Here is a 24655-nt window from a genome sequence, read left to right as displayed (position 1 = left end):
TAATCGTAATAGCAAAAAATATCTTTTATTTTAGGAAAGATAAGATTATCTTATTTTTCCCTATTTACATTATCTGAAAGAAAAATATTGAGATTAGATAATCCAATCTCCCAATATAAGAGACCAATGAGACTCAGGTAAAGCATTCTGATTTCAACTCACATATTATTGCTTACATACCTCTTTGCCTCTAACTTTAGCGTCAGAGTGTCTTTACTAGTACCCCACACCACAATTCGTGGAGAGGCTCACAAAGGAGTACCACCATGAGCAGGTCATACCAAATTTGGTAAGAACATTTATTTTTTTGGTTCATTTTGGTTTTTCATCTTTTAGAAAGTTCATTTTTGATCCTTTATCTTATTAAATTGGTTCAAATGGGCCTTCCGTCAATTTGAAGTTAACACCGTTAATGATATTCAAATACCGACAACTAAAAGCTGCCACAAAATAAACAAAAAAAAGCCCTTGATCTTCCCCCAAAGACCAAAACTTTTGGCATCTAATCCCTCTTTACCAACTTCCTTTCCTTCCAACATCAAATTTGTCCTCATCATCTCGCTCTCCAACCTTTCCCAATTGAAACCCTTCTACACTGCAAATCTGAAAAGGCAATGAGAGAGTAACAAATTTTGCTCATTCAGACTTATGGACGTGATTCCCTCTCCACCCTCATTGCCACCACATGTAGTGCCTTCCACGTCTCGCACGACAACAAGATTACCTTCTTCTACGAGATTCCTTCCTCTCTCCTGTCGACACTCACCTGTGGTTGTTGTCACCGTTGCTAACAACTTCTCTAGCCTCCAAATCCTCAACCTCGAAAAGGGACGCATAAGGAAAATCCTAGATTGAGAAAACATCACCAAATCCACCGATCACGACATCGTTATCTCAAATTCGATTATGATTTATGATTTGCATGTGAAGGTATGAGATTTTTATCCAAAAGAAGTAAGGATTCTGAAGGATGAAACTAATTTATCAAGAGTGTGTTCTAAGTGTTTCTTCTCATTTTTTGTTTTGTGTCAACTTTTAGCCAATGATATTTGAATATCGTTAACGACATTAACTCCAAACTAACATAAGACCCATTTTGAACCTTTTTAAAAAGATAGAGGACCAAAATAAACTTTTGAAAAGATAAAGGACCAAAATGAAAAAAAATTAAGATAAAAGACCAAATAGGTCATTTGACCTAAAAAATACTAACTTTTTTTAAAAAAAAATAGTTGAGGTTTGGATTTATGTACCACCAAGCGCGTTAATCAACTAACGTGAGATTATTTAAGCTTAGCCGGTGATCTCGAGTTTGAGTCCTAAATGTACAACTGCATTTAATATTTGAAAGAAGAACTTTGTCCTCTATAACAATCCTACAAACTCAACCAAGATTGCGATCTAGATAAAAAAAAAACAGATTTATATACCCAGATTCAATCCCCGAACTGATATCAATATATTTGTAATTTTAAAATTCAAATTAAACCAATGGTTCAAACCAACCTGATTGTATTTAAATATTATTGTCAATCTATATATTTTAAAAATAAAGAGATCTAACAATTCAGAAATTCTTTCCTATAGTGGAAGACTTGCTCCGGTGTCCCATGCTAGCCTTGGTCTAAAACATTACTGGGAAAGCAGGCTTCCATGGGTTAATGATTTTTAATGCATCTCTGGGAGTTTGCTTGTCAAAGAAATAATCTTAAAAAAGAAAAGAAGAAAAACTTCCCTTTAGACGCTTAAAAAAGATTAAACTAACACAGAATCAATAGAAAGGGATTATGACAACCTAACCTATCCTAAGCAGAAAGAGCTTTCGGATGTTTAACAATGTATAAAAAAAGCGTCTTATACTGTGCATCTGTGTCATTGACTTTTCCCTCCTATTATTTAGGCATATTTTTGGAATGTCCAAGTCATAAACCACTTAAGTGGAAGTGTGGAACTACAAAATTTCTTAAACTAATCTATGTAGTTAGCTTATTTGATTTCTTCTAGCACCGTTGGATTTTGAGTCAATTTGAACTGTCTTTGCCGAGATGCAGTGGCGCACATGGATTTGTTGGCATGAAGTTTGGACGGAAGAACTGCCTTGTACATGAACAACCAAAATCACTTCCTTATCTCGGGTGTCTTCATTCCACCAGTTCTGCGGTATGCCATTTGCAGATTCTTCTGAGGGATGAAGATCTTCATGACGGACTGAAACCTCTACACTTTGCTCAGGTTTAATTATGCCCGCAGCTGGAGTAACCTAATTTAAAGACATAGCATGATTGTCAATAGGTAAACTCCTGGAAGTTCAAATAAGTCAATGAATCCTAAAGGCCAAGTCCATTGGCTCAATAACAAAAATCCCTTGATTTGTGCTCAATGAATCCTACTCTCAAGTCTCAGCAGACATAGCACATTAAGATTACGTAGAAATTCATAAGATATAATCTCCAATAACATGCCATATTCTAAGGCAAGAAGTAGTAAACTTTATTTAAACAATCACAAACAAGGATCTATAATGAAACACATCCTATTTTTATTTGAAAAGCTGCATTTAAATGTCAAATTTTTACCCAATTTTTTTTCAAACAACTAAATGATTTATACTATCCAAAAAAAACCTTTCATTTTATTGTGTGCTAAATAAGATCTGGTAATAAATTATTTCAATCTGCTGCTGACTTTTATTTTCACCCAGCAATTGAATTTAAAAACAGAGAAGGCAGGGTATTATTATTTAGCATACTAACGAATCTTTTAATCCCTTAACAAATTATAAACTAATATTAAAAACCAATAAATAATATTCATTTGTAAAATTTTATAATGAATAAATGGATTGTTTAATGTTGCTAAGTAATATAAATCAAAGTTAAGTACTTTTTTTACAGGAAGGTGGTTCATGAGTAGGGGACACGAGGCAACATGGAGGCCTTCCATAAGATCTCAATAGTCACACTCTAGGAGAATTTGATCCAAATTTGAGTCATTGAAAACTATAGCACTGTTTAACAAAAGAGTCATTTTCTTTTCCATTTACAGAATATGCATCCTAATGTAGTTAACAATGATGCACGTAGATTTCAGGTTGAACATTTTTATATAAAACTGCATAGACATTAAAATCTGTTTAGCAATAATTTTGATGTAAGAATGGTCTATTCTGAAAATTGTTTACTATTTTTTTTTGTCTGAGGAGAGGAGAGGCTCACAATAGATCTTACAGGAAGAAGGGGAAAAGGGATAAGAGAATGGGAAAAGGCTCATAATACCTCAAGCCATCTAGGAAAGCCAAAGCCACCTCTTGGGCTATAATCAGGTGCCTGTCCATCATTCTTGACTATAGACTGGCCTTCACAAGTGATTTTATATATAGCCTTATCCTTTGTACTTCTGTTTGTAATAAGCAACATTGAAGTGTCCAGGTTTTGAAGGACTAAACTGTTTGGGCTGACAGTGGCTTCTGGAACATAACATAAATCTTCTAGAATAGATCTGATTTTCTCACTTGATGTCATAACTACCCCAAACTCCTTTCTCCTTACTGATCTATCAACGTGAGAAATTTTTACATTGAATTTACACCGGACAGGTTTGTGATCACTATCAGTCACATCCATGCAAGCATCATACCTGTTAAACAGTTTCAGTGATGAGAAACTGTAGCAAATAGGAAAAACAGAAAACAAAAAGCAATGGTGACGATGTAACATACTGTAAAATTGATGACACAACAGGGCAGTCTAAATTGCACTCAGAAACTGGAGCTGACCGAGTATCGCGGTATATTATTCTGTCACACCAGGCCGGAATTCGCTTTTTCTCTCCAGAATCATACCCTGAAAAAATGAGTTATTGCATTGTCATTTTCCTTACTAGAAGTAGCAATGATAACCAAGTAACGCTCTGTTAAATGCAAGCTGACATCAGACCATATTGAAACTATCATGTTCATTGAGTTACTAATTTGGAATCACATAGTGAGGAACCAAATTGAAATTAACATCTAACAAATAGGCACCAGAAGCAGTGCTTGACACCCCATCCATTTACCTCCTAAACCTGGTTGGTGCCTCTCAAATTTATATGTTGGAGGAAATTTGATAAGTGCTTCCCGCATTCCCTGGAAAACTTTTCCAGCTTTCATCTCCGCCCTGAGCTGATCCTTTTCTCTAAGCCAATCAAAGCATCTTTGGGAAACAAAGTCCCGGGCTTCATCATAAGATATACCAAAAAGGCGATAGTTGAAATCACCAAAAAATACCACCATATCTGCTTCAGATAAATCAGGTTTTGGTTCTTCAGAGATGACACCCATAACCTATGACACACAATGAAGGCCTTGAACTGTTATGCACTTAAGATGAAGATATCGATGGAAAGGGATGGAGATGCAGATAATTGAGATCTGAGCTGTAAACATAAGACTCACATTGGTACCACGAAGCACATGAACAGAAGTAGAGACGCCAGCTGTAACAGAGAGGACCAATGGCAAGCCAGAAGAGTAAAGTAGCCAAAATAAATATGTGGAGAAGGCAAGAGAGCAAAGCAAGAACAGGTATGGTACCATACCAGCTGCAGTATTAAGTAGGTTGGACGATCGGGTGAACACCATATTTCGATAAATGTGATCAAAATCAGCATTCCGCCGATTAACTGCTTCCAAGTGTGCGGCCAAGTGACAATTCACAAAGCACATTATCCTATCATACACTCTGATTCTCAAACCCACTCCTCCCTGTTTGATCAATTTTTGCCATGTAACAAGTGTTCATTTCAATTAAGAGAAAAAAATCAATATTCATAAGTGAAAAAAGTTCATTAGCACAATCTTTTTTCGTTCTTCCTAATCTAGGGTTTCTACAAGTAAAATCAATATGACTTGTGAGCCAAAAAGAATTTGAAAGCACTACAAAGTTGTAACTTATTATTGCAAAAACAATTATTTAACCTAATCTGTAAGAAGCATTCCATCTAGCATGGTGCAATAAACAGAAAAGGCAATCTATGCTCCCTGGTTGTTTCTTCCATGATCATTCTTTTATTATGTATTCTCTCCTCTCACAATTGCTTTCTCCCGGTTAAAATTGCATCAGAGCACCCCTAGTTTCATATATACATCACAAAAATAACACCCCTAAACAGCAGTCTAAAATTGAAAAAATATGCCCAATTCCTTAACCAAGATAAAGATATGGAGAAATCAAATTTAGATTAATTGGATGAAATTTTACAATTGACTTTCAAGGGTAATCAGAATATACATGACACAGCTGATAAAAAAAAAAAAAATACATGACACAAGATCAAGAAATAAATTAAGTTACTACAGAGAAAGTTCTTAACCACTTGAGCTTACCCTCCTGAACTTCATTTTAACAAGGGGCTCAGATCATAATGACATATAAACTTTAACAGAATGGTACCGCATTCCATTGGCATAATTAAAGCATCACGTTCTTATCAAATAAGTATTAAGTAATCAGTGGAATTGATACAAACCTTATTACCAATTGCACGTCCAAAACCACACGGGACAGCCCCAGCATCAATGTCCCCAACATGTGTTCTAAGATTCTTTCTTACCCTAATTGAGAAATGTCAACTCATAATATAAGAATGGAAATAATATTTTTTTTTTTGCACAGCAAAAATCATATATTATTATATATAACTCAGTACTAGGTGTACTGGAAATAGGATACAAAAATATAAGGCAAGTTGCCTAACCCAACCAACATAAAGATAGACACAAAGCAAAAACAATACAGACATAACCCCCCTAAGACAGCTGCTCCTTCAAGTTAGAATGGAAATAATATTAAAGTTAGATATCCAAAGTACATTACAGGAAGAAAACAGGAACAAAAGATTAATAGACTAACTGGTTTAATCTTGAACACACGTTCAGTACAATCACTCACCAAAGAGATACAAGCAAGCCAGCAAGCTGCCTAGAACCCATGCGCTCAAAAGCTTTTCCTTCTTGTAAGGCCTTTCCTATTGTATCCAGCCACCACTGCCCCATTGCACTTCCTTCAAGACCTACCTACAATTGTGATATAGGCAGTGAATGCATGGACAGAATATACACATATCACAATATGAGCTGTTCCTGGATTTATATATATGCAATAATTGATTAGAAAATTACAAATTGGATGGCGCTAATTATTGATCTTGGAGAAGAGACATGAATCCAGAACTCTTATCCAAGAACAAATTGAAATTTGTTAATGGATCAATTGTTTTCCCTGCCTTTCTAATCCAATGTCAGGGAAAGATGAAACATATTTTTTTTTATCCGCAAAAATAATAGTATATATTAATATGATAAAGCAGTACAAGGGGCACTTTTATATATACAAACATTAGTCTCCCATGCAGAGGTTTGGTTCCCTAATGCAAACTATTCAGCACGAATTAAGGAACCAAACTCCGATTGTATAGGTTACATAGATCATCCCAGCACCTAATCCTAATTCCCCCTGATTACAAAACCCTCTCAGATATTGCTGGACCAATAGTAGAAAGGTAAGTCAAATCCTTTCTTGAGGTTTCTCAGCCAAGTCCAGCAGAAAAATATGGCGTCCTCTATCAGCTTGTTGATGTTGAAACTGTCATTTGAAAAAACCAATCTATTTCTGGGTGCCATACACCCCATGTTAGAGAAATCCACCAGATGAGCCATTGTTGCAAATTAATACCAAGAAAGGATTCTGCAGAAACACTCCCACCATGCCTATCCAAGATAAGGATTCTCACCAAAGCGGCATAATTTTATGGAAGCTGAAAAACAAATGGGCTTCCTCCTCTTCCTTTTCTCTACAAAATGGGCATAATCTATCAATGATGTCAACATTCCTTCTACACAAATTGGATTTAGTGGCCAATCTATCCCGTAATAATCTCCAAGCAAAAAACACAGCTTTACTTGTAATTTTTAACTTCCATATGTCATGAAATACCCCATCTATATTCTTATCTCTTGAATCCCTGTCAAGCAGTTTGTATGCACTACGTACAGTGTATAACCCAGTGGGGTCACTCAACCACACCCACTTGTCTTGTTGATGAGCATTTATGTTGAGCCCTTGGATTTCCTCCAAAAAATTGGCAACCATAGGTATCTCAGCCTCAAAAAGTAATCTCCACTGCAGAGACCACTCCCATTCTCCACCTGAATTGCTCCCTAACTGCTGAATGTAATGGTTTTTTTGGTTCGAATTCAGGTAAAGTCTAGGGAACTTCACCATCAGCAGGATCCCATTATCCTTCCACCCTTCTTCCCAAAACCTAACCTTTGAACCAAAACCCATACTCCATTTTATTCTGGCTTTGAACCAGCTTTCCTCCCCAGGGCTGTGGCATATAGAGCTAAGATCTTTCCACCAGACAAATTCTGCTGAATTCCTTCTATTCTCGTCCAGGTTCCTCCATCCTCCGTATTTTGAGTCCAACATTCTAGCCCATAGCTCTCCATGACGATGAAACAGATTCCACCTCCTTTCTCCGAGAAGAGCACGATTAAACTTGGTCAAATCTTTGATTCCCAGACCTTCTTTCTCCTTCGATAGACATGCTGATTCCCAACTAATCCAAGCGATCTTCTTTTGGTCTACATCTCCACCCCACAGGAACCATCTCTGTAGTTTCACCATCTTATCCTGTCATTGTATTTAATCTTATTTGGGCCGTGATTCCCAATGTCTATGGTATATGTTGTAATCATCAGTACATCTAGTACTGACATTTAATTATAATATAAATTATCTTTTGCTGTGCAAAAAAAAAAAAAATAGGAATTGAGTTCAGGACTGACTTTATCAAAGTCACCCTTCCCCCAAATGACCCAAATGATAGATGCTTTTGTTTCCACTTTACCAATTTACACTCACATTTTTTGACAATAAGATCTCAAGTCACACTAATTCTTGGATTTGTCCTGATCAAGATATCCAAGTAAAAGGTACAGACAACAGGCTGCAGTTAAGGTAGGTTGTAGCATTCTTCGTCCACTGCAATGGCATTCCAATCGCCCCAAACTGATTTTTTGCAAAGTTTATTTTTAAACCTGACACCATCTTAAAGCTCCTCAGCATCGCCTTGATGGCTCTTACATTTTCCATTGGCGCTTCCCCAAAGAAAATGGTGTCATCTGTATACTGCAAGATACTAATTTCCCCCCAATTTCTTCCAACCAAGAGTCCCTTAAACTGGTTTTTTTGCAAAGCTTCTCTCATTAGGCCCGTTAGACCCTCTGCCACAATATTAAACAAAAATGCGGCTAATGGGTCCCCTTGTCTAAGTTTTTTTTGGGGAATAAATTCAGCTGAAGGGCTCCCATTGACCAATATGGAGATAGAGGCTGATCTAAGACAACCTTCCATCCAAGTGATCCACTTAGGACAAAACCCCATCCTCCTAAGCATGTAGACCAAAAAATCTCAACTAACTGAATCATACGCCTTCTCATAGTCGACTTTGAACACCAAGAAGCTCTTAGCACCTCTTTTCACTTCCTCCACCACTTCATTAGCAATAAGGACACTATGTAGCATGTGTCTGCTTCAATAAAGGCAGTTTTGCACTCATCAATAACATCTGGCAGCACCCTTTTCAATCTTTTTGCTAGCATTTGGCCACAATCTTATAGATGCAACCTATCAGGGATATGGGCCTGTACTGATTAGATTTTGTGGATCCTGCACTTTGAGGATCAGCGCTAGGAACGAAGCATTTGTACTCTTCGAAAATCTGTCATTTACATAGAATTCGTCCAAGAATTGAAACACCTCATGTTTAATTACATCCCAAAACTCCTTAATAAATTTGAAGTTTAATCCATCTGGTGCGGGGCACTTGTCACTCCCACATTCCCACACTGCATCTCTTACTTCCTTCTCATGAAAATGATCTACTAGGAAATCATTTTATTCTGTGCAATCGCCTGAAAACATACCCCATCTAGCCTCGGCCTTTCCATCTTACCCTCCTCAAATCTCTTCATAAAGAACTGGCAGACCTCTTCTTTTATCTTGTTGGGATCTTCTATCCAGCAACCATCAACAAGAAGTCCTCTCAGCATATTGTGTCTGTGGTTCCCATTAACTGTGAGATGAAAAAATCTAGAGTTGCAGTCCCCTTCCTTGATCCATTTTGTCCTTGCCATCTGCCTTAGCATAGATTCATAAGAGTTGGCTGCCACCCACAAGTCCTCCTACAGCTTCTTTCTCAATTGTAGTTCTTGATCACTTAGCTGTCTTTCATCTCCTTCAGTTTCTAGCGTGTTCAGCTCCAACTCAATCCTTTTAATCTTCTATTGAATATTCCCAAATTGCTCCTTGTTCCAGGCCTTCAATCTTTGCTTAAGACCCTTTATTTTTTCTTTTAGCACATAACCACCCCATCCACTTATTGAGTTTGCTGCCCAACATTCACGAACCATTGTTCTGAACTGTTTGTCCTGAAACCAACAATCCAGAACCCACAAAGGCTTCGGTCCCCAATCCACATTGGATGATCTCAAAAGATTGGGCATTGATCTGAGAAATTCCTATCCAAAATGAATTGAGAGCAGCCCTGCCATTTACTAAGTCATTTTGCAGATACTAGGATCCTGTCTAGGCTGCTCTTGACTGTCCCATTAGGCCTGTACCAAGTGTATTTTCTCCCCACACAAGGTACATCTTCCACTTCAAGCTCAGCTATCCACTCATTGAATTCCTTAATACTCCTTTCATCTTGTTGTCTTTCATTAGAACCTACTCTTTCAGATGGCCTTCTTATGCTGTTAAAATCACCTAATATACACCATTTTTTTGATCAGCAAAGATAAATTATATTTATATAAAATCTAGAAGTACCAGAGGTACTGATTACAAAGTTAGTCACCATAAAATGGTTCCACAGCCAGACAGCATAAGTCTGATTGGGAACCAAAATATGGAAGCAAAGTATACATGTATTGATCCCTACTTCCTAATGAAACCCTACTGCTGCAAAAAATGATGTCTGAAATTACTAGACCATTGATTAAAATGTAATGTAAAGTCCTTCTCCAAATTATGGAGCCAAGTCCACATTAAGAAAGTCGCGTCTTCAACCAATTTGATTCCATCAAAGGTCGCTCCTGAGAACAGAATTTTATTTCGAAGTTGCCAAGTGGACCAAGTGATAGCCAACCACCAATATTGCCACCTTCTATTCCTACTACTTGCATCCTGCAAAAAGGAGTATTGCATGAATAGGTGCTTTATACTCAATGGCAAAGCACCTTTAAGATTTATCCACGACATTGAGTCCCACCATAAAGGTTGGATCTTACTGCAATGGATAAAAAGGTGAGATGCATCCTCCTCTACCCTTCTACAAAATGGACAGGTCATATCCAAAATCTGTACTTGTCTGTCCCTCAAGTTTGATTTTGTAGGTAACCTATCCCTGAGAAGTCTCCATGCAAAAACTGCTACCTTACTTGGAATCCTAATTTTCCATAACACCTCAAAACATTCCTCTATACTCTCCACTGCTGCCTCCTCCAATAAAACTTCATAAGCACTTTGAGTGGAATAAATGCCCGACTGATCTGCTACCCATTCCCAACTATCAACTCCGTGATGGTGAATAGATTGGCCTTCAACTTCAGAAAGGAAAGTAATGGCCAGGTCAATTTCACTATCAAATAGCGATCTTCTCCAGCTAAAACGCCACTCCCATGTTGAATTTATGTGCTCCCCATTTGACCAATGAGCTGCTGTTGTTGAGACGAATTAAGTATAACCTAGGATACTTTTCAGCTAACGATTGTTCATTGCAAATCCACCTATCTTCCCAGAATTTTACCTTATCCCCTGCTTCTACCTTCCATTTAAGTTGCTGTTGTAGGCTTATACCATAGGGAGAGTGCTGAATGGCTCTTTTTAAGTCCCTCCACCAGATTGATTGCATGTTGACACTGCCCTCTTCAGTTAAGCCCCTCCATCCTCCATATTTGGCCTCCAGAATTGCAACCCATAAAGACCCTTGGTGCTGCATAAGGTTCCACATCCATTTACCGAGAAGGGCCAAATTAAAAGTCTCTATTTCTTTGATACCTAGACCCCTTTGTGTTTAGGTAAACACACTTTCTCCCACGATATCCAAGCAATCTTCTTGCTTTCAAGACCTCCTCCCAAAGGAATTTTCGCTGTAACTTGATTAATTTGCTGATGACTGTTTGTGGTACCCTGAAAAATGAAAAGTAATAGATAGGAATAGAAGTAAGTACTGATTGAATAAGTGCCACTCTCCCCCAAACGAGATAAATCTCTGTTGCCACCTAGCTAACCTTCTCTCACATTTTTGAATAATTGGTTCCCACATATGAGCTCGTCTCGGATTAGCCCCGATAGGTATGCCAAGATAGACAAAAGGAAGAACCAGCTGTCTGCAATTCAAATACCTAGCTGCCATTTGCTTCCATTGGTCATTCATTCCAAAAGCACCGAAGCTACTCTTAGTGAAGTTGATTTTTAGACCAGAAACCAGTTCAAAAGTTCTTAAGATAGCTTTAATAGCTTTCAAATTATCCATAGAAGCCTCCCCAAAAAAGATAGTGTCATCCGCATATTGCAATAGGCGAATGGACACCTCGCTGTCTCCAATATTGAAACCTTTGTACAGATTAGCCTCCACGGCTGTCCTCATCAGGCCATTCAAAGCTTCAGCAACCACATTGAACAAAAAGGAGCTAGAGGTCTCCTTGTCTAAGACCCCTTTGGGGTATGAATTCCGATGTGGGGCTACCGTTTATCAAGACTGAAATTGAAGCAGATTTCAAGCATCCCTCCATCCAACTTATCCATTTAGAATTAAATCCTGATCTGTTCAGCATATAAAACAGAAAATCCCATGACACCGAATCATAAGCCTTCTCAAAGTCGACTTTGAAGATGCAGCAGCTTTTGGTGCTCCTTTTAGCTTCATCAATCACTTCGTTTGCTATAAGTACACTTTGTAGTAAGTGTCTTCCTTCAATGAACGCGGATTGCGATTCATTGATGATAGTAGGTAGCACTTCTTCAATCTCTTAGCCAATAGCTTTGCCACGATCTTATACATACAACCTATAAGAGATATAGGTCTGTAGTCATTCAAAAATTGCGGGTCAGCCACCTTCGGGATTAAGGCTAGGAAGGATGCGTTGCATCCCCTAGGAAAAGCACTATTGACATGAAATTCATCTAGAAACCGTAGGATGTCAGGTTTGATCAGCTGCCAAAACCTCTTAATGAATTTAAAATTAAGACCATCAGGCCCCGGGCTCTTATCACTACCACAATCCCAAACTGCCATCCTCACTTCCTCCTCCGAAAAAGGTGCTACTAGCAAGTTGTTCTGCTGTTGGTTGATGGTCTGAAAATGAATGCCATCCAATTTGGGCCTATGAAGATCTGGTTCACTGAATCTCTGTGAGAAATATGCCTTAGCTTCCTCCTTCACTTTATGAGGTTCAGCTGTCCAAGCACCATCCACTAGGACCCCTTTTATAGAATTTCTACTTCGATTTGCATTTATTATCATATGAAAAAATCTGGAGTTGCAATCTCCCTCCTTAATCCACCTTGATCTTGATTTTTGTCTCAAGATAGACTCATGAGCTTGGGCTGCTGTCCAAAGCTCTTCCTGCAGTTGCTTTCTTTTCTGAATTTCATGTTGGGATAGTTCTCTTTGGCTTGTGTCCTCCTCTAACTTATTTAGTTCAGATTCAATCTTTTTTACCCTTGTAAAAGTATCTCCGAACTGATCTCTATTCCACCTCTTCAAGCTGTTCTTTAAGTTCTTAATCTTCTCTTTAAGAATAAAACCACCCCACCCTGGTTGCTGATATGATGTCCAGCTGTGATAGACTGTTTCCTTGAAGGATCTATCAAGAAGCCAACAGTCCAAAATCCGAAAAGGTTTGGGACCCCAGTCAATCTCATTAGAACGAAGAACAATGGGACAATGGTCCGAAAAATTTCTTGCAAGAGTAACTTGTGTGCTGTTAGGCCACCTGTCAAGCCACTCATGAGAGACAAGAAACCTATCAAGTCTGCTTCTAGAGGTGCCATTCGGTCTATACCAGGTAAAACTTCTACCAAGCCACGGAACCTCCACAACCTCCAATTCCTGTATCCATTCATTAAACTCTCTAGAGGAGCTGTCCTCAGCCGAGGTCTGTGCAGATGTATACCTTTCATCAGGTCTTCTAATGGAATTAAAATCTCCCAGTATACACCATAACCCCCCAACCATTGACTGTCTCAACTGCTTTACTGTGTCCCACAGGCTTCTTTTACTATTTATATCACATGGTGAATAAATAGTAACGATAGTGACTATCTGAGCTTCCTGTACCCATTCCCCCACCATTAAAATAAAGCCAGGACCACTAATTTTCCTCTGCAATTTAAAAGAATTTTCTCCCCACAAGCAAAGAATGCCACCTGCTGAATTTGTGGCAGGCAACAATTCCCAGACTACTTCCACATGTCCCCATAATGCCTGACACATTGCTTTATCCACCATCTCTTTCTTTGTCTCTTGAAGACAAATCATGTCCACCCCCTCCTGCTTTACCAATCTCCTTATTGCACCCCATTTCACACCCCTCCCAAGGCCTCTTACATTATAAGAGATTATTTTCATTGATGGCTGTTGCAGACACCCTTCTAGTTGCTTCTGCCCTGTCCCTCTCCTCCATATTTTGAAACTTTTGAATAACTGATTCCTTGCTCCCCTCTCCTGTGAGGCCCAATTGTTTGGCCATGCTCCACATCTGAAGTGCATCAGGATTAAATGTTTTGTCAGAGTCACTGGTTGCCTCCATGTTACCATTGTAAACCTGCAGCTGGAATGGAGTTTCCAGTTTGTCGTTGTATGGTTCGTTATGAAGTGAAGAAGGCTGTGTGTTTGGAGGTTGTGAGAGTCCCTTATGTGTTTCATCACCAGAGCCCAATGGAATTAAGCCCGAGGTTATTTTCTTCTTGCACCTACGTTGTCGGGAGTATACTTGGCAACTAGTTGCACCTCCTCCTGTTAATGGGTTCAGGCCCAACTTAGATCTTTTGTCACTGGGGGTAGAATTGGAATTCTGGTCCGTTAAAATTGCCCGTGCTTCTGTATCAACAATAATGGCCTCCACCTCCTTATATTCTCCTGTGCCTCGTGTCATGAGGCTATCGTTGATCCTCTCCACGTCACCCCCTACTGCAATATCCATCTTTTGACCCGTTTCCAATCCACTGGACTCACCCTGAGCTTCATTACCGAGTTGGTGTAACTCTGTAAAGTATCATCTATGTTAGGCACTGGTTCCCACTTCATAGCCCTCCTTTTTGCGCTGTCTTCTGGGTTATGGGTGACCGTAGCCTGCATAAAATTCGAATTTGGTCCATGCGTGTTTACCCACTGGTTTCCGCTATCGACCCGATGGTTGTTCACATTGTCCAAAGGGTAACCGTTATCACTTGGACCGTTGGATGCAGTGGGAGACTGCTGGTCTTCAACTCCGACATCATTCTCCGCGACGGCGCCAGGAGACGCGATATGTAATTCCGAAGCGTGGAGGAGTGGCGGTTGCTGCTCCCCGTGGTTTCCTGCGCCGTTGGCGGTCGTCGCAGCTGTGCTAGTATGAGCACTGCGAAAGTCCGATTCCGGCACGATTGACGCGTCGTCCCCGAAGCCCCAGTTAGCAAAAGAAGAGCTATCGAGGAAGCTGTCATCGGAGTTAATGTCCTCCGATGACCCTCGTTCATTTCTTCCACTCCGGAAACCATCTTGACAGCCTCCACAGCACTCCTCGACAATCTGAATCATGAACTTGTCTTCTCCAATCGTCACTTCCACCGTGTGTTGAATTATAGGCTTCCATGGGGTCTTAATGAGGACCCTTGCTCTATCCATTCTCCTCTTCTCCTCCGCTGAATCATCTAGATCCATCAGTTCACCCATGACGGCAACAATCTGACTGATATATTTCTGATTCCAGGCTTGAATAGGAATCCCCCAACAGTGAATCCATGTAAGTCTATTACCTGCACGCAGACTTGGATTCCATCTTTCAATGTAGGAAAACATCATTGACTCCCCTGTGGTTCCACCATTGATGAGTTTGTCGGCGTCAGCGTCGGTGAGACCCAATAATAACACTTGATCATCACCCATATATCTAGGGACTATCTCCAGTCCCATCCCCCAACGAAACTCGTCCTCCAAACGTTCAAACAGAGCCTGGTTTTTAAGGCGGCCTACCCATGCATCCTTCAGCCAAAGCGTATCCTCTGGCGCCACTTCGATATGAACCGATGAAGATGAAGATCTGTAGTTGGCGATGGTGTTTGCTGTCCTCTGATATACTGGTCTTCTTATGTTTCTTGTCAACGCATCAGCATATGATGTGGGTTTGGTGTGGTGATATCGAAATACCTCTTCATTCTTTCTGTCTGTGTTTCGCCGTGATTGGAATGTCACCATTGTCTTCCTCTGCGTCACCCTGCCGTACTTTGGGAGGTTGACGAACAATTTCAACCCCCCTATGACAATTTCGTCAAGCTGTTTCGCCAGGTAAGGGATGTCTTGGACCCCTTTGAACCTAACGAAACCGTATCTTCTCCCCGAGGCGTTTCTTCTATTCGGGATAAAGATTTCTCTAACATCCCCCCATTTTTTGAAATGGTGCCAAAGTTCTTGCTCTGTGATATCGTCGGCGAAGCGAGAGAAGTAGAAGGATGTGATATCCTTTTGATCTCTCCAGTTAATCACCGTACTTGAAAGCTTAGTCCTTCCAATGTTTCCGGCAAAGCGCCGTCGAGATACCTCTCCGAGACTCGCTCTATCTCTCCCTACTGTCCTACCTCTAAGTCTGTCACTCCCCCACCCCGTGTTTCTCTCTCCACTCACTCTCTCTCTACCTCTCATCTCAGATTCTTAAGAGTCTATCCTTTGGATATGTTTTATTTTTTCAGGAGGTTTCTATAGCACAATAGTTTGACATAATAAGATTAGGCAGATACCTAATATACACCATAAACCTAAAACCTCCCAAATTGGCATTTCTCAGCTGCCTGATTTGATCCCACAAATTTCTCTTTAAACCCACTTCACAAGGCAAGTAAATATTCACAATATTGACTTTTACACCATTAGCAATCCATGTTCCTTCCAGGTAAATAAATCCACAGCCACTACATTTCTTTTCTAGTCTGAAAACTTGTTCACTCCATATACACAGAATTCCTCTTGCATTATTATTTGCTGGCTGCATTGCCCAAGTAATATCCAAATCACCCCATAGTGCTCGACATAAGGCCTTATCAACCTGCTCCTTCTTGGTTTCTTGTAGGCACAACATATCAACTCTTTCTTTTTTTACCAATTTTCATATTGCTGCCCACTTAACCCCTTTCCCCAGCCATCTAATGTTATAGGACATTATCTTCATTGGACTTCTCCCTCCTTCCCAACCTTTTTGCCTCCTCCTTATCCCTTTCTTCCATGTCTATCGGCTTTGAGACCACTATGCCCTCCTGGAATTTGCAATTTACTCCCATTCTTTTATCTAGATCCCAGTTCATTACTGCTTGTCTTGTGTTTTTCGAAGTTTTTGGGCTTGGGTTTATTCTTGAAACCTCTACTTCCAACCATTCAGTGCTTTGATCTTCCCAGGCAATCACTTCCTTCAGACCACTGCCCTTCAATATTGTCGGGGAGCACTTATCTTGTCCTGACTCAGCATTGAGCTGAATTATTTCCTTTGTGTTTGTTTCATTTTCCTGTTCAGGTTTGGGCCCAATCATTTTTGCGTTTCTATTTTGGTTTCTGCACCAAGAATTTCTTGAATACACCTTCCATGGAAGGGCAGACCCATTTGTTTTGGGCCCCAGACCATTATTTAGCTTGTCGTTGACCTCCACACTAGTGTTTTTTGCGAGACCCGATGCAGGTCTATCCCCTCCCTCTGTATGTGTTGCATCACATTCTCCCCAACCCATTAGTTCAAATGTTCCTAACATTGATGGGCCCTTTGCATGCTCCTTGCTTCCTTTTATGGCTCTGTTGTCCCTTTCCACAACCCACCTTCCAGTCACATTTCCCATTTCCATCACACCCATTTCTGCCACCATCTCCTGGTTATCGCCTGCTATGTCCTGCAAGACCCGTTCCTCGTTGGTTGGCTATTGTGCCTTTCGTTGACTTCCCACAACAACTGTCTCTTCTGCTGCTTTTTGACCGTTGGCAGCTGTGTTTTGGCTTATTGTCAGTGACTGATGGTTATTAGCCACATGTCCAGACTCATTTCTTTGCCCATCGGACCTCTGAATCCTACGGTCCCTTCCGATGTGCTCTCCGTCGACGTCGGCTTGCAGAAATATTAGTGGGATCCCCTCCACCGACGAATCATACTTAGACATCGCCATTGAAGCCATGTTGCTCTCGACAAAGGTTACCTCATCGGAGGACCCAAGCATGCTCCCCGTAAGGCATTCGTACCTACAAGGGTTGTAGCATGTCTCCTCGACCAAGTGTATCGTGTGTTCTGCCCCATTAATCGTTACCGCCACTGTGTGCTGTATAGTAGGTCTTCGTGGAGTTTTGATTAGCACCCTTGCCCTATCTAGCCTCCGTAACTCCTCCACATCGTTGTCCAACTCCACCACTTCCCCTACTGCTGCCGCAATCTTTGAGATGTTATCGATGTCCCATGCATGCAATGGTATTCCCCAGCACAAAATCCAGACCAACCTATAACTGGTTCGCAAACCCAGGTTCCACTTTTCCAGCGAATGGAACAGAGACAATCCCTTTGCCTTGCTACCCCTTTCCGCGCTGCTCGCTGACTGCACCGTTTCCCGTTCTCACCCACGCTCTGTTGCGTTCTCTCAACCTCTCTCGGTATCTTTTTGACTCTCCTTACTCTCTCTCACATACCTTCACTTAGATGAGAATCACGGTGGACTACGCCGGCGACAAACACCGAATAGAAAAGGGCAAGATTTGCGATGCGTTGCTCCTCCAGCCTCCGTGACAACACAACCTCCACAACAACCAAACACCCACACTGTTGCGACGCACCTCAGACCTTCACACCGGCAAGAATCACGGTGGAATGCGAAAGATGCAACATATTGATTGTTTTTGGGAATTTGGATAACTAAAACCCTATCCACTCAAATTGCATAGAGCACGATATATATTGAAAATGATAGGGATTAGTGGAATGACTCAAAGAAAGGCTCTTCAAAGGTGACCAATTTCACATTTTTGATATCTTGCAAGATATTCACTCAATAAGACAAGGCGATAGATCTATCTCCTCTCTTCTTAACTGACTTGAAGATTTTGTGGGAAAAACTCAAAGTCCTTACATCATATACCAGCATGCACTTGTGATCTTGTTCAAACTTTAAAGAAGTATATAGAATCAAAGTATGTCATCTGCTTTATCAAAGGGCTAAATCATCTGAGTAAAGTCACTATAAGGTAAAGGCAAACCCCCAGGAAAAGGATCAGCCAAATGCACTTCGTGTGGCCTATCCAGATACACGATTGACACATGCTATTTCAAGCATGGATTTCTACCTTGCTATTACGTCAGTAATTCTGATTCCATAGTTCACAATGTAAATGCCATTGACACAACTAATCCACAACAAGAGCCCTCTTCTTTCACAATTCAAGCACCTCAACAAGGGCCATCTCTGAATCTCGGCCTGATCAGTATCCACAACAGTTATATTTGCTTCAACACTCAAACAATGAATTGCAAAATCATACCACTAATCAAGTCAGTGCCTCTTTGGCTGGTAAGCCTTCCTCCCATCAACTTGTCTCACAAACCCCAAGAAGGCAACTCTTCCTTTTCTTCTCACAACATAAATTTAGGACACTGGTGCCACAGACCACATTTGCCCCCCTTTATCATCGTTTACCACATACCAGTATTTTTTTTATATTTTTTGGTCGGCAAAAGTAGTATATATATATATATATTATAAACAAAATAAATCAGTACAAGAGGTACTGTGATATGTACATCCCAAGATTACCCTACTTTGAGCTATGGTAGCCTAATATTAGCAATTGAAAGCAAATATTAAGCAACCATAGATCTATATCTATGCTGGGGTACCCTTCTTCAAAGAATTCTAAAGGCCAATCCCCCTATACAAAAAAAGCAGCTTTGATATTGCTGGACCATAAATAGAAAGGAATGTCAAATTCCAGATTTTTGAGCCATGACCAGCAGAAAAAGAGAACATCATCCATCAATTTTTTACCATCAAAGCTGTCACCTGAGAAAACAATCCTATTCCTATGGTTCCATGTGCACCAAGTCAGAGAGGTCCACCAAATCTACCATCTATGTTGAGAAACACCACTCGGAATGCATTGAGAATGCTGGAGAAAGTGTTCTTTTGGCCTTTCTAGAAAAACAGTGAGCGTATTTATCCATGACAGGGTCTCCCACCACAATGGCATAACTTTGGTGCATCCAAAAAACAAATGACCTGCATCCTCGTCGTGGTTTTGGCAAAACGGGCAGCAGACTTCACCATAACTATGTGCCGGCTTCTAAGATTCATCCTTGTTGGCAATCTATCCCGAACCAATCTCCAAGCAAAATGAGACACCTTGCTGGGAATTTTTAGTTTCCAGAGGATAGAGAATGCCCTCTCATCATCTTCTTCAATTATAAACTGATTAAGTGCTCGATATGCACTTCCCACTGTGTACTCCCCTCCTGGATCCCCCTCCCACGACTAACTATCTTGATGCTGGACTTGAACTACCATCCCCTCAATATGCTCCAAGAAATTTGCTGCCAAATCCATCTCTCCCTCCATTAGCATTCTCCTTCACTCAAGCTGCCATTCCCACACCCCACTCAACACCGATCCCATCTGTTGAATATAATGTTGCTGCTTCGAAATACAATACAGTCTAGGATATTTTTCCAGCAATGGGACCCCATCTTCCCAAAATTTCACTCTGCTGCCGCTTCCAATTATCCAAGTTACTTGATTTTTGAACAAGCTTCCCTCCTCTGTCGAATTGCAAACAACACATAAGTCCCACCCGCCACCAAATAGAATCTTTATAATTTCTTATCTCATCAGGTTCCTCCAACTTCCATAATTTGATTCCAGCACTTGAGCCCACAAATCTTCATGGTGGTGGAACAAGTTCCACCACCACTTTCCAACCAAAGCATAATTGAACTTCAGCAAATCCCAGACTCCCAAACCTTCTCTCTCCTTTGGTAAACAAATGGTCTCCCAACGTATACCAGTATTAAACTTGTCACTATTAGATTCTTAAAAAATGTCACCATTAGATTGCCTAATGGTTACCAACAGGTGGTTGAATCAAATGATACATACTTAATTCCCCTTAAGCAAGGTATCGGGTTCGAGCCTTACATGTGGTAACAATCTTCATATAGTTTGGATACCCTACCATTTCCAAACTTCTCTCCAAGCTGGAAGTAATCAATGTACAATCTCCACTTAGTTGGAGGGGGGTATTGACATATTCTACGCTAACGTAACCTGATTTACACAAACCACTCTAAACTAAATTTATGTGTTTAGCTACACAGCTTAGTTTCTGGTTAGTTATTGTGTTAAGGACTTTGGAGGGGAAGAGAGTTTGGATACAGGCTGCCATCATATTGTATACAAACCAACTCCTGGCAATTCTATCAATCAGCACAGTCATTTTTCTCCTTCTCATTTCATTTTAGTGTAAAGCAAACAAGCTTCAGTTCAAAAACAAAAATGCAATGGTTAAATAAAGTTGGCAAATGAATGAAATCTTATCTTACAGTTTCTTTTGCTGCAGACATTGCAAGAAAACCAGCACCCATCTCCACTTCTTGCAAACCAACGACAATAATGCCTACATCTGATGCAATGGAACCCAGCCATGAGGAAAGTGAACCCTGAGAAGCTCTACCTTGACCGACATTCCATGTGCCAATCAAAATTCTAACATTGTGCAGCCTTGTATAAATAAATTCCTTTGTGGCCAACTCAGATCTTATAATGTTGTCAACAGGACCTGGAGATGCAATAATCCATCCCCGTAGGCCACCATGAGTAGCCAAGCTAAAAACATAATCACAGCCAACGGCCAATTTAATCACAGGACCATTATGAGCAACCCATGCTGCAACTAGATTGCCTTCTAGGTCCAGTACTTGGATAATACCACTCACATAGCCTACATATAAGCGTGTTCCAAAAGTGCAGAAGCATTGGACAGCACAAGGATGGCGATTAAAATCTTGCACACGGGTTCCAGTGCCATCCCATTGCACAAGTAAGCCATTGGAACATCCACTCCAAATCATTCCATCGCCTGTTTGAACAAGGGCTTCGGTTCTTTTAGTATCTTCGACAAATGCCCCAGCTCCCTTGGTTGCAACTCGACGCACGGCATCAGCAGCTCCCATGATGGCATTACGTGAGCGCTGTAGAAAGCTGGTACCCTGGGATTTCTCCTTTTTGGAGGTGGAAACAAACTTGACCTTCATCTCGTCCTCAACTGCTTGATCCTGCTGCTGCACGGATGACATGTCAACTCGATTTTCCACCTGACCCTCGATGTTAAATACTTTGAGGAGCTCCTTTGTGTGGGCATCCCAGAGAGAAAAGGAAAGAGGGCCAGCGCACCAGACTCGACCTCGAACATGATCACAGAGCAAAGACTTGACCTCTTGAGAAGATATGCTGCAGACGCCGTTAACGGTGACTTGAGCTCTGAGGTCTATGAAAGACCTCTCGACAAGTAAGGCTGCCATGTGTCTTTCCTCTGGAGAGAGGGAAAGGGATTTTGCGACGGATTCCCAAGGCCAGATCTTAATAATACCACCTTCAGAACCTGACCAGAGATCGCCATAGGAACTGAAGACAATGGCAAGAACAGGGCCTCTGTGTGCCTGCCAAGAAAGGCCTTCCTTGAAGGGGGTAGCAAAGCGTTGATCCATTTTCCAAGACCTAATCTTGCCATCCTTATGGCCACTCCAAACCAACCTATTCCCATTGTCGACGGCCAAACATAAGGTGGGAGAGGTATCCAATGATTCAAAAAAGGGCGCAGCGTCCTCGTCGCCCCTTCTGACCTTTCCACCCAGACCGTTACCAGGTTCGTATGCGTTTTGAATCTCCCAGACCCTGACACCGCTTTCCTGCCCAGCCCACAACTGTGTTTCAGTACAAGCAATGTTCCTCAGGAATTTCCCCACCTGAGTCTCCCTCAAGGGATGGGGCCTTAACTCCAGGAATGGCGGTCTCCCTGGATGTACGGACGCTCTGAAAGGAGGCTTAAAGACCCCAGTGCCGCCCCCGCTGCCTATGAATTCCTGCAATGGCTGGTACTGAGTCGTGGAATCCGCGCCTTCATTGTACTCCTCCTCAGCACCAGGGTTGTTTGTAGAGGATGAACGGGAAAATATGTCGTCGTCGTCGGAGGGGTCGTAGAAGGAAGCCTCGATGCTACTGGATATACGGCTGTCGTCCAGACTGTGCTTCCGGACATGATGGTGGCGTTTGTGTGTGGAGGTGCCTCGCAGCTGCTGACTGTAGGAATGGGCTTTGCGGTGAGGTGGAAGAGAAGTCAAGCCGGCCAAGGACTCCTCTTTCTCCTTCTCCTTCTCGTCCTCGTCGATTCGGTCATCCATTGCGCTCAGTTGGTTGGTTATGGAAGAAGGAAGAAAGGATTGTTTGTTTTTTTTTTGTTCCAAGATGAAGAATGAGGGAAATGGTCAAAAGGAGTTGCCGATAGAGAGGGAAACACGTGAGGTATGAATTTTGACGAGCGGGAACGAAGGCGGGGCATACTGCAAGCTTACGGACAGGAATCAATGTTTCCTTTCTCAATCACTCGCCAGAGAATTGAATGGGATCATCCAAAGCATTCACAGAGGTAGAGCTTTCATGTTAATTAATGCTCAAACAAACTTCTCCATTATTCACCTTAAAATAAATAAAAGTTAAACAAGTATATTAAAATCGTTAAGTGTATGATCCATAAAATGAATATAAAGATTAAATTTGATTGTAAAAAATAGCCATGATTCATAAAATAACTTTTGATCAAAATGATACCAATGAGATGACGCATTTAAAATAAATTATTTTGTTTCTTATAAAAGGAAAGTGATAACATTGTCCTAACTCTCTAGATTGAAATATTTTAAAACACCTATTTAGTCAACCACACTTTCTATAGTAATACAATCATATATCACTGGTAAAATATTAACTAATTAATACTAGGCTTGAGAATTTATCAGTTCGGACATAAATACGTTTTTTAAAAATCCAAAGGATTATTTCATTTCCATCATAATGTAATCAGCAATACAATAAGCTAAGCTAAAATCACGAGGACGAGCATGGAAACATGATGCCCTATCTAAACTATAAGCAACCATGTTTGTTTGTCTTTTTACAAAATCATTCTTAACATATGGCAAAAATTGCGAAAGGGACTTAACATTGTTGAACAATGCTTCCAAATTAATAAATCTTCCTGCTATTATTTATTGCAAGAGCCAGAGACGATAACGCTTCAGTCTAGTTCAATCTCCAGGCGATCCCGTTGTCCTTTAATCACTTGATTGCCTCCAATAAAGCTAATGCTTCACTCTCATGTGGAAAAGGTAGGACATTCTTGAAGTTTGTTCGAGCTATTAGAAACTCCTCATTTTCATCTCAAATACACATGCTCATTGGCTTACACCCCTGATGTTCATGCAAAGATGCGCCAACATTACACTTGAGCCTCACTATTGTTCCCCCACAATTTAACATTACGACTTTTCCGTAGACTCCATAAAATCATAAATAAAAGTTATCGTTGTTGGTCAGAGAAGGCTCTAGTACACTTGAAGATCAAATCTTTTAGACTCTCCACGCCATTTAGCATTTGGTCTACTTTGTGCCATAAGTTTACCTCCTTCCAGCAGCTATGAGCAAATTCACAATCAATTAGAATATTTCACGTAGTCTCCAAATGCCCTTCACATATGACACATAGACTAGAACAACCCACCCTCTCTAGTCTGAGGGTTCGTTCTTGTTGGAAGACACTTTCTACTAGTTCTCCAAAGGAAGGACCTTACTTTGGGGGAGAACTCTGCATTTTGTAATGGTCTTGTGTGGAGCCGCTTTTTCTTTTAGACCATAGTAAGTCGAGTGCACGATATAAATTTCATTCTCACTACATCTTCAAACCCGTACATCTGGACCCTCTATATCACAAAACGAGACCTTCTTAGTTGCCTCCACATCGCCTAGATTTATGATAGCTTCAATGAGGTTGTGATTCCAGCTGTCAATGCCGCGTTCAGTATTTTCAAATCCACGGTGGAATAAAAATATTTGTCATGTTCAGCATGGTAAATTTTAGTAAATCAAATTGACCCTTAATGAGTAATTTCTAACCGCTAAAAATTATCAAAATAAATAAGTAATAAAATATAATTAAATTAAGATCAAATTATTGTTTTAGTTCTTTATCTTCTTTTTAAAAACTTCAATTTGATCACCTTTTTGAGTAAAATATAATCATTTATCTATTTAAAATAATTTAAATTGGTCTCTACCGTGCATTCAAAGGT

The 24655-nt window shown here is 40.5% G+C and overlaps 1 protein-coding gene across 2 annotated transcripts; it reads right to left on the bottom strand.

The window, feature by feature from the left end:
• Positions 1-1803: 1803 nt before the first annotated feature.
• Positions 1804-23029, bottom strand: LOC100787864 (type I inositol polyphosphate 5-phosphatase 12). 2 transcript variants are annotated; one of them, XM_014769661.3, is made up of 9 exons: positions 20855-23028; positions 5931-6055; positions 5509-5593; positions 4579-4744; positions 4436-4476; positions 4057-4324; positions 3719-3842; positions 3276-3636; positions 1804-2260 (listed from the first exon to the last, which is right to left on the bottom strand). In XM_014769661.3, the coding sequence occupies exons 1-9, from the start codon at positions 22709-22711 to the stop codon at positions 1982-1984; spliced, it is 3306 nt and encodes a 1101-aa protein (XP_014625147.1). In that variant the 5' UTR covers positions 22712-23028; the 3' UTR covers positions 1804-1981. The 2 variants fall into 2 exon arrangements, with proteins under 2 accessions (XP_014625147.1, XP_014625146.1); XM_014769660.3 differs by having other exon boundaries at positions 4436-4744; positions 20855-23029.
• Between the last annotated feature and the right edge of the window lie 1626 nt (positions 23030-24655).

The sequence above is a fragment of the Glycine max genome, chromosome 17 (assembly GCF_000004515.6).
Source record: "Glycine max cultivar Williams 82 chromosome 17, Glycine_max_v4.0, whole genome shotgun sequence".
In the NCBI taxonomy this organism is placed as follows: Eukaryota; Viridiplantae; Streptophyta; class Magnoliopsida; order Fabales; family Fabaceae; genus Glycine; species Glycine max.
This window is presented reverse-complemented; position numbering and strand designations above follow the sequence as displayed.